The following is a 14,934-nucleotide window of genomic DNA, read 5'->3' on the forward strand; positions in this document are numbered from 1 at the left end:
TAATAGAGTCTCTGGTCTGCCTCCTAGTTAAGGAAGTCTAGCCCTGCTCTTAGACATCCAAGGACTTCGAAGGAGTGGCGCTCTTCTCCTGAGCACTTTTGCCATTGCAGTCCTGCTCCTAACTTAATTCTCAATCTCCCAACTGCTTGCTAGGATTGCTACCTTCTTCCCACTACACCTCATCTGTGTATAGCCACTGTCCTACCTTCTGAGATGCCTACATCACTATTCACAGAAGACAGTGTCTATGACAGGGCAACAACAAGTAGAACCAACTTAAAACATAATGATGGATGTGGAGTTGTGGTATGTGCCTTTAATCCCAGAATTCCGGAGGCAGAAGCAGGCTGATCTCTGAGTTAGAGGCCAGCCTGGTCTACATAGTGAGTTCCAGGACAGCCAAAGCAACACAGAGAAACCTTGTCTTGAAAAATAAAGAAAAAAATGATAGACAATTTTATTCTTCAGGGTCCTTGGGCATCTGTATCTAGAAAAGCCTCACCAGGTACTTTTCCATCTGAGAACTGCCTTCTACTGTTTTATCTCCTCTTCTCCTTACCTCTGCACTCACTCTGCTCCAGTTCTAGCTTCATCCTTGCCACTCGTCGTTTAGCTACCAGAGAGCAGCTTGTGACTTCCTAATGCCTTATTAAGGCAAAGCAATCTGTTTCCTTGTGGCAACTTTTCTATACAGGCTGTGCTGTAGCTAGCATGCCCATCTACAGGCTGTGCTGTAGCTAGCATGCCCATCTACAGGCTGTGCTGTAGCTAGCATGCCCATCTACAGGCTGTGCTGTAGCTAGCATGCCCATCTACAGGCTGTGCTGTAGCTAGCATGCCCATCTACAGGCTGTGCTGTAGCTAGCATGCCCATCAGTTCCCCTGGGTGAGGGGTTAACCCAGCTGTCTGAGGCAGAAAACAACCACCATTTCATAATGCTCACGATTTTTTGGGTCATGGCAAGGCAGGATGCCCTGAAGCACGGATGACTGGTCTTTCTATGATATTCGGTGTTCAACTGGGAAGATCTGGCAGCTGAGATGATTTTAAGGACTGGGGGATATAATCTCATGAAAGCCTTCACTCTTTTGTCTGGTGCCTAGCTGTAGTGGGTTAAAGGCTGGGCTCAGCTGGGACTGTCAACTGAAACATGTGTATATTCCCTCTCCTTATCCTTGTATTTCTAGGCATCCTCGAAGCATAGAGGTCTCAGTGGTTGGGCCTCCAATATGGCGGCTCAGGGCTCCAGTGACCAAACTAGGAATACCAAAGGGCCTTACATTCCTTCATGTGGCCGACAGGCTCAAGGGGAGTTCACATAGAACTTCCTCTCAACAAGAGAAATAGCAAGCTCACAACCATGCTACAAAACTGCCACATTCCCTTCTTGCAGAATGCTGACCCTGATAAAAGTCAAAGATCCTTTCTCTGGCCTTGCTAGGCAATTCCATCAGGCTAGTCTAGAACTCCCTTAGTGATGTCTAGAATATAGCCTCCTCCACAGCTTTCAGCTCTGGGTCAGAACATCTGGCCTTGAGCTTGGTTCTGTTTATTGGAGTGGCAGGTCTGGGAGCTCAATACACCTGCCTATAGTCCCCTAGAGCCCGCTAGTTGGTTTCCTGGAAAAGTAACCCAGTGATCTTACTAAGGCTGGTTAAAGGACCAGTGACAGTCTCAGGAAGCCTCTGTGTCTGTTTCTGATCCAATCTGGTTTTCAGAGGGAAATCCGTTCACAGCCTTGATACTATCCCATCATGCTATTTGTAAAAAAAAAAAAAAAAAAAAAAAAAGGACTTATTTGGGGCTTGTCTTACAACATAAGGGCAAAGGCCTTGCAGTGTATATGGTAGAGCTCACAGAGTCCCAGACGAACTCACTTCTGCCCAAATAATGAAGTAAGACCTCACATAGTGTAATTAATTCACTTTAGAACCTTAGAATACACTGTTTCTGAGGTCATGAGCATATCAAGAGTCTCACCATCAAGAGGTAGTTCAAAAGGGGATCCTGTATAGGATTCAATCTTCAAATCTCTGTAAGCTCTGCAGGGGACATGTCTGCTTGATATATACAGCACATGCTAAGTGTCTAGCCTTGGTAAACCTTGGTTCTGGCAACTCTGGTAGTCAGCTTGGAAATGCAGGCATGACTTAATTGAACAGAGGTGACAACTTCAAAAGCAACAGGGACCAGTTAAGTTGGTAGGGAGAACCTGGTTGAGTGTGGCCTGAGGTCTATAGGAGAGTGGTGTGCTCTCTGATCCTGGTGTGAGGAACAACCACCTCTCTTCAGCCCCAGATTTCTCACATTCTCTTAGTATTCAAGAGACAAAAGAAAGATAAATCATGTCATATTTCCTAGTTGTATTATGTTTGTGTTCATGCATATGTATGTGTGCATGCATGTGGAGGTCAGAGATCAACCTTGAGTGTGCTTCCTCCTGAGCCAATCCACCTTGGATTTTGAGACAATGTCTCTCACTGGCATAAAACTGGCCAAATACACTACTTCCCAGGGATCCACAAGCCTCTTCCTTCCTGGAGCTGGAATTATAGGAATTATAAGCGAGGCCACTAGGCCAGCAAGCATGCATGCATGTGGGGGGGGGGAGGGGGGGAATCTGTTAGGTCTCAAAGAAATCGAAGAAACCTTAGGACAAGTGGCTGGCTGTGGTGCTTATTAACACACCAAAGCATACACTAGACTCACAGAGTGCTGTGGCTCTGCTCAGCTCTCCTCACCCCACCCCCTACCCTAAATCCATCTCTTCAGCTCAGTGGGTTCCCTTCCCCCAGCTTCCGGTCTTCCACACATTCTTATGCTCTCTCCTCTCCTGTCCCATCTGCCCCCTCTCGTCCTCTTTGTTCTTTTGGTCCTCCACTTGGCTCGTGGTCCTGTCTCTTGACGCTCTCTTGTCTCTTCCTCTCTCACTCTTTATCCTGTTGTGGTCCAGTTCAGTCTGGACTCTGACTGGATTCCTCTCCCTCATATCCATAATAAAAACCTCCTCAACCATACCTTGGAGTGGTCACATCCTCACATTCAGGATTGAACTCAGGTCTCTGCGCTTACACTGCAAGCACTTGACTGACAACATCTCCCCAGCCCTATCCAGATATTTAAGTGCTGTCTATTTATTCAATGTGAAAATGTTGTTCAGGAAAACCACGTGCAGGCTGAATGCAACAGGTGCACTGCTGGCTGCCACTCCTGAGAGGCACAGGGTTAAGTCTCCAAGCATTAACAGGGCTCACTCAAAGGCTGCCTTCCATCAGTCTGCCTGCAGAGAAAGAGTGTGGGCCCCTCCCGGCCCTGACCTGGATGGGAAGTTAGCTCAGACTTCCTACAACAGCTGCCCTGAAAAGTCCTTCTTAGGCCTTTATGACCTCTGCAAGAAGATTATACCTGTAAACCCCCACAGCCAGCAGCCCGGGGTGGGGGAAGGGAAGGCATAGCCTGAAAGACGGACAGGTCCTATCACCCCTGTTGCACCACTATCTTGGTGGCCTACTTATTCTTATTATTATTCTTATCTACTTATTCTTCCCTGGCTGCAAGTCAGGTAGATCTTGGAAACAAGTTCAAAGCCAAGTGCCCTGATTCAGAGCTGAAAGCTCTAGGTAACTGTACCCTAGACATCAGCACTGAGTTCTCATCAGGCCGGTGGAATTGCCTAGCAAGGCCCGAAAGAAAGGATCCTTGACTTTTATCAGTGTGTCAGCTTTCTGTGGAAGAAGGGACCTGACAGTTTTGAAGCACAGTTACAAAAATCTCAGATATTCCCCTTGTTGAGAAGGAAGATCTGTGTAAATTCCCCTTGATCTTGCTGTCCGGATAAGACAAAACAGCTAGATCTTTTCCAAAGGATGTGTGGTGTTGATGAAAAAGCACAAAAGAACATAAACAGGACGAGATGGCCTAGAGATGTTTTTGGTTCTCTGGCTCTGAGAATTACAATGAGGGCCAACAGAACTAGATTGTGGGCCTGGGAAATACAGCGAGGGAAGCTGGCAGCAGGAGTGGATTTCCATGCCTTGCAAGCAAAGAAAGAGACATTGTGATTGAAGTGTAACGTTGCAAGACAGGGACCAGTAGAACTCAGGAGTCAAGAAAACCACAGAGGGGTGGGTAGAAGACCATTTCTGCTCTGGTAAGGCAGAGACATCTCTGCAGAAGGGACCTGAAGAGGAAGAGTGTATCCAGGATTCCCCAAGCAAGCAGAAATCGCAACCTCTTATCCATCTCTGTCGCGGCAAGGTTTAAAACCAGCGGTGCTCTACCGACTCCGGAAAAGATGGAGCGGTTGCCATGGCAACGTGGAGCACACATCGGAAATAAATAAATAAGCAGTCCAGTTGCCGCAGCCGCGCCCCCGCGGGACAGGCGTGCAGGGGAGGGGACCCCTCGGGTCCGGGTCCCCGCAGCCCGCGCGCCCTCGCCATTGGCGGAGACAGAGGGGGGTCACCCCCAGGGGGCGAATGGTACAGTCCTCCGCCCGCGCCCCAGCCGCGAGTGAGCGAGCACTGAGCCCCGCGCAGCCGCCGCCGCCCGTGGAGCTCCAAGCCCAGTCCAGGACGGCGATGGAGAGCGTGAGCAGCCACCGCACCCTGTCCTACAGCCGCTGGAGCTACGATAGGTAAGGCGCGTGCGGGGAAGATGAGCTTCTCCCAGTACCTCGGGTTGGCCCCGCGTGGGCGCCGCTGACGCGCGTGCTCGAGGCGAATGCGGGCGTGAGCGCCCAGAGCTACCAGCATGGATTCCCGCATCCGCAGGCATCCGGAACCCGGGGTACCCATGGCCTCAGATAACGAGAGTCAGAGCTCAGGCGCGAGCATCCTAACACCTGCGGGACAGAGAGATGGGAGGAGGGTGTGCAGGCACCGAGATCCTCGGACTGTCACCTCGCGGTGCAGGTGGGCGCTAGAACCCGGGAAAGGCCGTGCCGGCTCCGCACTGCCGCGGTGTGCCCAGCCGACCCTCAGTGGGTGACCTGATTTGTCCCAAAGCGGACTAGCAGACTTGCACCTGGAAGTCGGTTCCTGCTCCGCTCGGCTGGCGGGATCGTAGCCCGGAGCTGGGTGTTGGGGCTCAGGAGCGGCTCTGGGCTCTGGCGGGGGTGTCAGGCTCCGCGCAAACCCCTCGGTGATGACAAGCGGCTGCCAGCGTGGGCGGCTTGGAGCCGCGCTTCCCACGCACTGGTCCTGGAAGAAGGAATCATCCTTCCTGGCTAAATGAGAAAAATAAGGACAGCAAAATGAGTTAGTGATGAAGCAGAGTAGATTTATTCAGAGACTATATCTGTTCTATCATTTTGCTTTCCTTTTTGGGTGTTAAATGAGCCTCATTCCTCTTTTTAAAAAGAAACTATGTAGATAATAGTTTTGTTGTTGTTGTTTTCGGTTTTTTAGTTCTCAACCCTGTGTAAATCTCCAGAATCCCGGAGTGAATTTTCAGATCCCTGGCTTTCAGCAATGAAGGCTGAAAGAAACTTCATCAATTGATCTCCCCGCCCCTTTGCTCTTCTTTCTGCCTGCGTTGCTTCTCTTCCTTCTGCCAGCGTTGCTTCCCTCTGAGAAACCCTTGCTGCGTCTCTGACAGGGCTTGTTTTTCCAAGATTCAGAGGAACAGGTGTCTCTCCTTCCCAAGGCTAATTCCCTGAGGAACTCTCCTCACTCTCCCAGGGTCTCCCCTGGCTAATCCCATTTGTCTCCTCTTAGCCGGCAGACCTACAGGTTTGTCCACTTTCTCTCTTGGTGGTTTACACCTGATGCATCCCTTTCTTTGCATCCTAGGCCTCCTCTGGGACAAGGACACTTTTAATTCCCTGTCCTCATCACAGCCCTAGCAACCTCCTGGCTCCCACCTCTCAGCTCCAGTGAAATTGCTCTTCTGAACAGCAGTGTTCTGTCTAGAGAAAACTAGTGCCTTGGGGATAAGGACATAAAAGACATAGAACCGTCCCCCAAATGGCTCCACTGTCTACAGTTGGGTAGAGACAGGTAGCAGTGTAAGACAAATGCCTAATGAAAAGAGAAGAGTTTAAAGCTATGCTAATCTTTGGTAGTAACTAAAGGCCGGGTTTTGCTCCTGTACAAACAAATCAGAGACTCTGGAGATAGACAACCAGGATTCAAATCATGATTCCAGCTGGCTAACTTCAAAGAACTTCCCTGGGACAGAGTAGTCACCGAGGTTGTTCTTTTATTAGTTAGCATGTAACTGTCCTTGGGAACCCTGATTTTTCAGTAGCTGGGTTTGTTATTCTCCTTTTTAGGCCGTGAAATGAAAACATTTCTAGGGTCCTGTCTCCAAGCATCTTTTCTTTTCACCCAGACATCCTCAATATCTTGGGAGTTTTGTTAAAGAAATAGAATCCCCAGCCCATGTCTAAATTACCTAGATAAGGATATTAGGACGCTGGACATTGTTTGTATAAAAGTTCCCAGGTGTGAAACCGCTAGTTGGGCTGTTCTCTGGAGCCACTGGTCTATAGCAACCACTTCTGTTTGGCTTTCAAAACATAAATATTAAATGCAAAAAAAAAAAAAATCACACAACCTCAGGAAGCTGTTAAAATATTAAACAACATGTGTGCAAAACATGCAGATATTAAAAATTAAACTCTGGGCTGGGATGTAGCTCAGTTGTTAGAATATTTTATGCAGGAGGTCCTGGTTTAATCTCCAGCTCTACATAAAACAAGCATGGTAGCACGTTCATGTAGTCCCAGCACTCAGGAGGTAGAGGCAGGATGATCAATGGTTCACAATCATACAGAACAAGTTGTGAGCTAGTCTGTGCTACATGTGACCCTCAGAAAGGGGAAGTGTGAGTTCTGTAACTCATCGTCTTACCCTGACCTCCATGAGTAAAGTACTTAGTGGACAGTGCTTGTGCTTTGGCTTGGGCTCAGCTTTTCCAGGCTACTCAACTGGTGTCAAGGCTGGGAAAGCCTGAACAGCCGTGTCTCTCTCTCCACGTGTTTTCTTGGGCTGGTTCACATTGTGACAAAGGGTTCTCAGGTGGGACACCTACATTGTCTGTGGATCTCTTTTACTTCTCCGTGGTTAGCTTCACTTCCTTGGCCGTCACAGCTCTTCACGCCTTCATCACACCCAAGACCTCCCCACTCATTTGTTTGTGATACTGCAGTAACTGGGGATTGAACCCAGGCCCTATGTGTGCCAGGCAAGTGCTGTACCACTGGGGTATGATTACCTCCAGGCCTCCTTGTAAGTTTCCTCTGAGTCAGGGTCTCACAAGGCTGCCTTGAACTCACTGTGTGGTTCACTGTGCAGGCCTCAGAGTTTTCAGCTCTCCTGCCTCAGCCTCCTGAATAGCTATGATTTCTGTCCTGTGTCACCTGACCAGACTGGGCGCCCTTTCTAAGAGGCCCTGACCCCTAGCCCCAGATGCTAAGCAAATGGCCTTGTCTCTTCCGGCTCCTTAGAAAGACTGATCGCACCATGCATGACTTCTGTCTCTTTCTGATTTCATGCCATTTCCAATCCCAAAAGTCACTCCATTCGGGGAAGTTTTGTTGTTGTTTCCTTTTCATTTTTGCCATTATAAACAATTCTATGACAAACATCTGTGTTTGGGTGGAACTTTCCCTCATGTCTCATGTCTGATTATTTGATTAACACAGACATCTTGAAGAAGGGTTGCTAGCGTTAGACTCTGGCCATTGAATTGTTTTCTGTTCTCACGGGTCACTTTGAATGCCTTCTTTGACAGTAAGCTGTTCACCAGTTTAGCCTTTTAGACTCTGAGTCAAAGTGACATCACTTCATAGAACTTTGGTTTTCTGAAGTCAGCATGATATGGCTGAAAAGCCCAGCTCCACCAATTACTAGTTAAGTGACAGGTGGTGTGACCCCCCACTTACAAAAAAAGATAATAGTATCGGTCTTTTAAAGTGATCCATTCATTAAATAATTTTTTTTAGCACTAATGCCAGGCAGTGTCCTAGAAAAGAGATAACACAGCCAACAAGACAGAGCTCTAGTCTCATGGTGCTTGCTGACTAGTGGGACTGAGATAGATGTGGACAAATACCACGCAATTTGTGTAAGTGCGGAGAAGAAAAATAAATAAGAACAGAGGCTGATTGTGCAAGCAGGTGGAGAAGGGAAATGTTCCACCAGGGGGGAGCTTCCTGCCAAGGTGATAGATACTTCAGTGGTCCTGTGGTGAAGAGCGAGAGAATGAATCCTTTAGGGAATGGGGAAGAGTGTCCCCTAGGGGGCAGCACTGAAAGGTCTAAGATGAGATTGTGGTTGAGTAAGCAGGCAGAGTGTCCTTGCTCATCTTTGTAACAATTCTTTCCTGTTCCTCCCCAAATCCTATATCTCATGTGTCATCCTCGGAGAACCACTGTTTTGATTTGATGGTATGTATGTCCTAGAATTTTATATAAACGGCATCATTCAGTGTATGACGTCACACATGCCTCTTTTCACACAGAGCCATTCAGTGTTCTTCTTGGTTGCCAGAGTCAGTAGACCATATCTTTTTACTGCTGAGAATTTTTTCATTATACGGACATACTGCATTTCATCTAGTCATTCACTGGCCGACTTCTGGGTTACTGTTAGTTTGGGGCTATTAAAAATACAGCTTTTGTGATTATCAAGCACAAGTCTACGTATGAGTGTGTTTTTATTTTTCATGGGCAAACAGTTAGCAGAGGAATGTCTGGATTATATGGTTATTGTAAATTTCACTTTTTAAGAAACTTTTCCAAAGTTGGTAAACTGTTACACGGACACTCATGAGCAGTGGTGGGGAGTCTCACCTCCTCCACATCCTTGGGATAAGCCAATACAGGAACAATGTTAACTCGAAGTATTCCAATAGGTATGTAGTGGTATGTTGCTATTCCCTAGTAACTAATGATATTAAGACAATTTTCATGTGCTCATCTACCATCTGTATGTCTTTGGGAGGAAGTATATTGTTTAAGGGTTTTCCCTATTTTCAAACTGAGTGTCACCACTTGTTAGAATTTATGAGTCCTTTTGCTCTTTTTGGCTATGCCATGTCATGTGTGTATATGTGTGGGTAAGTCACACATGTGGAGGTCAGGGCAACGGGCATGAATAAGTTCTTTCCTTCCACCACGTGGTGTGGGGAAAAAAAGGCTTGGGGATCCCGCGGTTCTTCCTGCCATGCTGTGGGTAGTCGGCTGGGAACGCTCTGGGTTTCTCCAGCTGGAAGTTGGGCCCGGCTGTTCATTAACTAAAAGTCTCTCCCTGGCTCCTCACGGTTCCTCATAGCGGCGCAGCCCCAACACACGAGGAAGCCCTTGGGTTTCCAAAACTGGTTTATTCACATGGCGAATTGTGGACAGATCTGGATGCATACCCCTCAAACCCAGGATCGACCTGAGTTAAAAGGGGAGGGGAGAAGGGGGGAGGGGCTGGGGAGGAATGTTTAATCGGCTCCACCTCTGGCCTTCAGGTATGTAAATCTCTCTAGGGCCTGTTCACGCCCTCCACCTGTGTACATGACTGAAGGGTGGAGGTGAAATGGAGATTAGACCTTGTGTTAGGCCCAACAACGTGGGTCCCCAGGATCAAACTCAGGTTGTCTGGCATGGCAGCAAATTGCAGATTCCCTTGCCTATTGAGCCACCTTACCGGCATGTGCGTGCATGCGTTCGTGCATTCGTGCCTGTGTGCATGTGTGTGTGTTCAGACAAGATCTCATGTAACCTCAGGATCTATGTAGCTGAGGCTGGCCCCCACCTCCTGATTCTCTTGCCTCCACCTCTGATGAACATGTGCACCATGCCTGCTGGATTGCTGTCCCTCATGGGCTGTATAGCTGCCAGTGTCTCTCAGTGCCCTTGCCTCCTTTCCACCCTCTGAGGTGTTCTCTAAAGCATATGCTTTTGCTTGTGATGAGATTATCAATTTTTTTTTTCTTTTAGGGATTGTCCCTAACTATTAAGGACTCTTTGCCTAACTAAAAGTGAAAAGCAGCTAGACCCATTCCCCAGCCTAGGCTGCACCATCCCTTCCCTGTTGGACCACAATTCAGATGCTTGCAGGCCTCCAGGGACCTAAGGCCAACAAAACCACAGTGAAAGGTTTCCCATGATTTAAATAAATGAGGGAGATAAAAGCGTTCCTAGAAATGTCTCCTTCTCTGTGTTAAATTTAGGTCTATCCTACTTTCGAGTGTGCAGTGATGGTTTCTGTTGGGTTGTTCTGTTTTGTTTGTTTGAGACAGGCTATCTCTGTGTAGCCCTAGCTGTACTCCCTATGTAGACCAGGCTGGCCTTGAATCTTGGCAGTCATCCTGCCCTCCCCTCCTGTGTGCTGGCATTACAGGTGCATGCTGCTGTGCCTGGCTATATAGATACATAGGTTAAGAAACAAAAACAAACAAATAAACAAACAAAATGCAGCTGGAGCTGGAGCAATTACTCAGTGGATAAGGCACCTGCTGCTCTTCCAGAAGACCTGAGTTTGATTCACAGCACCCACTTCAGGCAGGTCACAATGACCCGTAACTACAACTACAGTACTGACACCTTCAGTGGGCTTCCTCAGTTACCTGTATGCATGTGGTATATATACAGATGCACACATGATGCATACATATAAATAAGAAACAATGTTTAAAAGTTTTAAAGATATCCAGTTGCTCCAGTACCACTCTTTAAAAAAAAAAAACAATTAATTAATTTATTTTTTATTTTATGTGCATGAGTATTTTCCCTGCATACATGTATACGTGCCACACATGTGCCCGGTGCCACCAAGAGCAGAAAAGTGTATCAGATTCTCTGGAACTGGAATTATAGATGACTGTTAGCTGCCATATGACAGTTGGGAATTGAACCTTGGTCCTGTGCAAAAGCAGGCTGTGCTCTAAGCTACTGAACCATCCCTCCAGCCACCATACCACTTCTTTAAAAAAGACTTTTCCCAATTCTACTTTGAGCCTGTATTGAGAAATCGAGGTGAGCATGGTGGTATCAGCCAGCAGCTCCGAGACCTAGAAAGGAGGTCATTCCAGCCCAGGGACTCAGGGACAGCTTAGACAGCATCGTGAGATCTAGTCTCAAAGGGGAAGGAGAGGAGCAAGAGATCAGAGGACAGTCAGTCACCAAGTTGGGTGTCCTTATTATAAGTTATGTCTAGTCTGGCCCATTGATCTGATTCTTTTGCTGCTGATAGCACACTGTCTTGATTTCTGTAGCTTTATTAGTTTTTGTTTGTTTGTTTGTTTTTGGTTTTTTCGAGACAGGACTTTATTAGTTTTTAAGTCAGGTTGTTCAGGAAGCTTTAACTTGGTTCTTTATTGAAGCCATTTTGAGGTTGATAGGGCCTTTCTCATTTCATATTAATCTGATGCATTTTAAGGTTCAGTGCAAGCAAACAACAGTCAGACTAGCCTGGATTTGGGTTGGGATTGTTGGATTTATAGGACGAATTGGACACAGGTGACAAACTAACACAGTCTTTGTAGTCCAAGAGTATGTGTTTCTGTTTATTTAGACTATCATCTCTTCTCGAGCATGTTCTGTAGTTTTCAATGTATAGGCCGTAACTTTTGTTAAGATTTATCCTTAAGGTGGTATATTTCCACTCAGTTTTATAAATAGTCTTTTTTAAGAACTCCAACTTCCCAGCTCTTGGGATGTCCCACAGATTGTGCCACAATCCTGATGACCTGAGTCCTGTCTCTCAAACCCAAGTCGAGGTGGAAGGAGAGAGCAGACTGAAGCTTGTCCTTCGACCTCCACATGCCTGCATGGCACAGCTACACACCACCTAATATATATTAAGATTCTTGTTTCCAGTTCTTTGTTGCTTTGTCTAGAAACACAGCTGTAGGATTTTAGCAGTGGTGAGATGCGTGTAACACAAGATGAGCCACCCCAGTGGTTTCTTTTAGTTCAGAGCCAGCCATCAGTTACATCCATCAGCAATCATTGTTACTGTCCCTAAAACACAGCACCCTGAAGAGAAACTCTGTCCATTACAGAATAAGTCTTCCCTCTGGTCCTTGGTACCTCTAATCTATTTTGTATTTCTATGAATACTAAACATTCCATAAAATTGAATAACATGGTACTTTCCCTCGTGCCTGGCTTTTTTTCCCTTAATGTAGTGTTTGTGAGGGTCATCTGTGTTGTTCCAAGTATGATAACTTCATTCCTATTTTTGACAACAATATATGGTTGTGTGTGTGTGTGTGTGTGTGTGTACAAATATATATATATATAAAAATATATATATATTTGTACACACACACGTACACATTTTGGTTATCCATTTGTCTGTCTCTGGGGCTTGGGTTGTTCTGGTCTTTTGACTGCTGTGAAACACAGGTGTGAACATTGTTCTGCACATGTCCAAGTCTGTTATTTAGAATATGCTTGGTATTTGTTAATTCTTAGCTTTTTTAAAGAACCAGAGCCGTCTTCTACTGAAGCTGTACTATTTTCTACTTCCACCAGCAGCATATAAAGTGTTCCCACTTCTCCACGTTTTCACAGATTCCTGTTCACTTCTGCATTATTACCACCAGACTGGGAAGTCTGCTCAAAATGCTATCCAATTATGGCTGCAATTTGTGTTTCCAAAAGAGAAATGAGATTGGGTTTCAGTAACAACACTTTATGTGTTCCTTGACCATTCACATCTCTTTTCTTATGCATTCTTTAAAAAAATTATTTAATCTTTTTTTTTACACTCTAGATTTTATCCCCCTCCAGGTCTAGCCTCTGATTGTTCCACACCCCATACATCCTCCTCCCCCCTGTCTTTAAGAGGATGTCCCCATCTCCCAACCCCCACCCCACTAGACCTCCTGATTCCCTGGGACCTCCAGTCTCTTGAGGGTTAGGTGCATCTTTTCTGACTGAACCCAGACCCGGCAGTCCTCTGCTGTATATGTGTTGGGGGCCTCATATCAGCTGGTGTATGCTGCTGGTTGGTGGCCCAGTGTCTGAGAGATCCCAGGGGTCCAGGTTAATTGAGACTGCTGGTCCTGCTACAGGGTCGCCCTCCTCCTCAGCTTCTTCCAGCTTTTCCTTAATTCAGCCACAAGGGTCAGCAGCTTCTGTCCATAGGTTGGTTGTAAATATCTGCATCTGACTCTTTCAGCTGCTTGTTGGGCCTTTTGGAGGGCAGGCATGCTAGGTCCATTTCTGTGAGCACTGCATAGCCTCAGTAATAGTGTCAGGCCTTGGGGCCTCTCCCTGAGCTGGATCCCACTTTGGACCTGTCGCTGGACCTTCTTTACCTCAGGCTCCTCTCCATTTTTGTCCCTGCAGTTCTTTCAGACAGGAACAATTATGGGTCAGAGTTTTGACTGTGGGATGACAACCCCATCCCTCACTTGATGCCCTGTCTTTCTGCTGGAGGTGGACTCTGCCAGTTCCCTCTCTCTCCTTAGATGAATGTAAGGCATTTCATCTAAGGTCCCTCCCTTTGAGTCCTGAGAGTCTCTCACCTCCCAGGTCTCTGGTATATTCTAGAGGGTTCCCCCACCTCCTACCTCCTGAGGTTGCCTGTTTCCATTCTTTCTGTTGGCCCTCGGGTCTTTAGTCCTTTCCTCCCACATAGTACCTGATCCTGTCCCCTTTCCCACCCAAGTCCCTCCCTCCCTCCCCGCTCCTGTGATTGCTTTCTTCTCCCTCCCAAGTGGGACTGAGACATCTTCACTTGGGCCCTTGATAACCTTTTTGAGTTCTATGGACTGTATCTTGGGTATTCTGTACATTTTTTTTTACTAATACCCACTTATTAGTGAGTACATAACATGCATGTCCTTTTGTGTCTGAGTTACCTAACTCGGGATGATATTTTCTAGTTCCATCCATTTGCCTGCAAAACTCAGGATGTCCTCATTCTTAATAACTGAATGGTTGTGTAAATTGTGTAAATGGTAAATGAACCACATTTCTGTATCCATTCTTCTGTTGTGAGATATCTGAGTTGTTTCCAGCTTCTGGCTATCACAAACAAGGCCATGATGAACATAGTGGAGCATGTGCCCCTGTGGCGTGGTGGGGCATCTTTTGGGTATATGCCCAAGAATGATATAGCTGGATCTTCAGGTAGATCAGTTTCCAATATTGTTCAATTGTAGATGCTATTTACATATTCTGGACATTGAACTCTTTCATAAGGGTAATTTACAAATATTTTCCCATTCTGGAGCTTGTCTTCCCACTTCCTTGATAGGGCAGTTTAAGTGAGTTTTGATAACATTCAATTTATCTATTTTTTGTTGTTCCTTTTATCTTTGGTAAGTTAATTTCTGAACTCTCTATTCATTACCACCTACATGCATGTCCTCATGCACATACCTCGATGACTTGACTATTGTAGCTCTGTGTGATTTTAAATAAAGGATCAGAAAACAGGAACATAGCAAGTCACATGTCTAGGAGTAGCTGGGGCTCCCAAGAGACTAGATCCCTGAGATGGCACAAAAGAGCACTAGGCTTCAATCTAGTCATTATACCTGGTTCCTGTGGCAGCTGCCTCTTACACTACAAATACAACCCAGTGAAAGAAACTCCTTCCACGTTACTGACTTAAAAATCACATGTACTTGAAAAAGAAACAAGGGTGCTGGAGAGATGGCTCAGTGGTAAAGAGTACTTGCTGCTCTTCAGAGGACCTGAGTTCAGTTCTCAGCACCTATGTCAGGCGGCTCACAACCACCTCTAACTTCAGTTCCAGAAGGTTCAACTTCCTCTTCTGGTCTCCACTGGCACTTACACTCATGTACCACACACACACACACACACACACACACACACACACACACACACACGCAAAGCAACTTAGCAGTGTATCTAATGGATGTACTTCCTCTTCAGCCTCAGTTTCCCCATCTATAAACTGGGAGTAGTGACTTTACTAACATGAATGGGCCACTGTGGGACTCTAGTGAGATACTGT

At 46.4% G+C, this 14,934-nt stretch overlaps 1 protein-coding gene across 4 annotated transcripts in view; it reads left to right on the forward strand.

Annotated features, from left to right (window-relative positions):
• The first annotated feature begins 4,541 nt into the window (after nt 1–4,541).
• Nucleotides 4,542–14,934, forward strand: part of Tub (TUB bipartite transcription factor) — an 84,903-nt gene continuing 74,510 nt past the window's right edge. Inside the window, exon 1 of one of the 4 annotated variants that reach the window (XM_076940546.1) lies at nt 4,542–4,637. Coding sequence is in view for 1 of the 4 variants with exons in the window: in XM_076940543.1 (XP_076796658.1) it covers nt 4,754–4,914 (161 nt within the window). In the remaining 3 variants the exon portion in view is untranslated. Of the gene's footprint in view, nt 4,638–4,753; nt 4,915–14,934 lie in introns of those variants that run through there. The other 3 variants (XM_076940542.1, XM_034514418.2, XM_076940543.1) reach the window with 3 other exon arrangements.

The sequence above is a fragment of the Arvicanthis niloticus genome, chromosome 1 (assembly GCF_011762505.2).
Source record: "Arvicanthis niloticus isolate mArvNil1 chromosome 1, mArvNil1.pat.X, whole genome shotgun sequence".
Classification (NCBI taxonomy): domain Eukaryota; kingdom Metazoa; phylum Chordata; class Mammalia; order Rodentia; family Muridae; genus Arvicanthis; species Arvicanthis niloticus.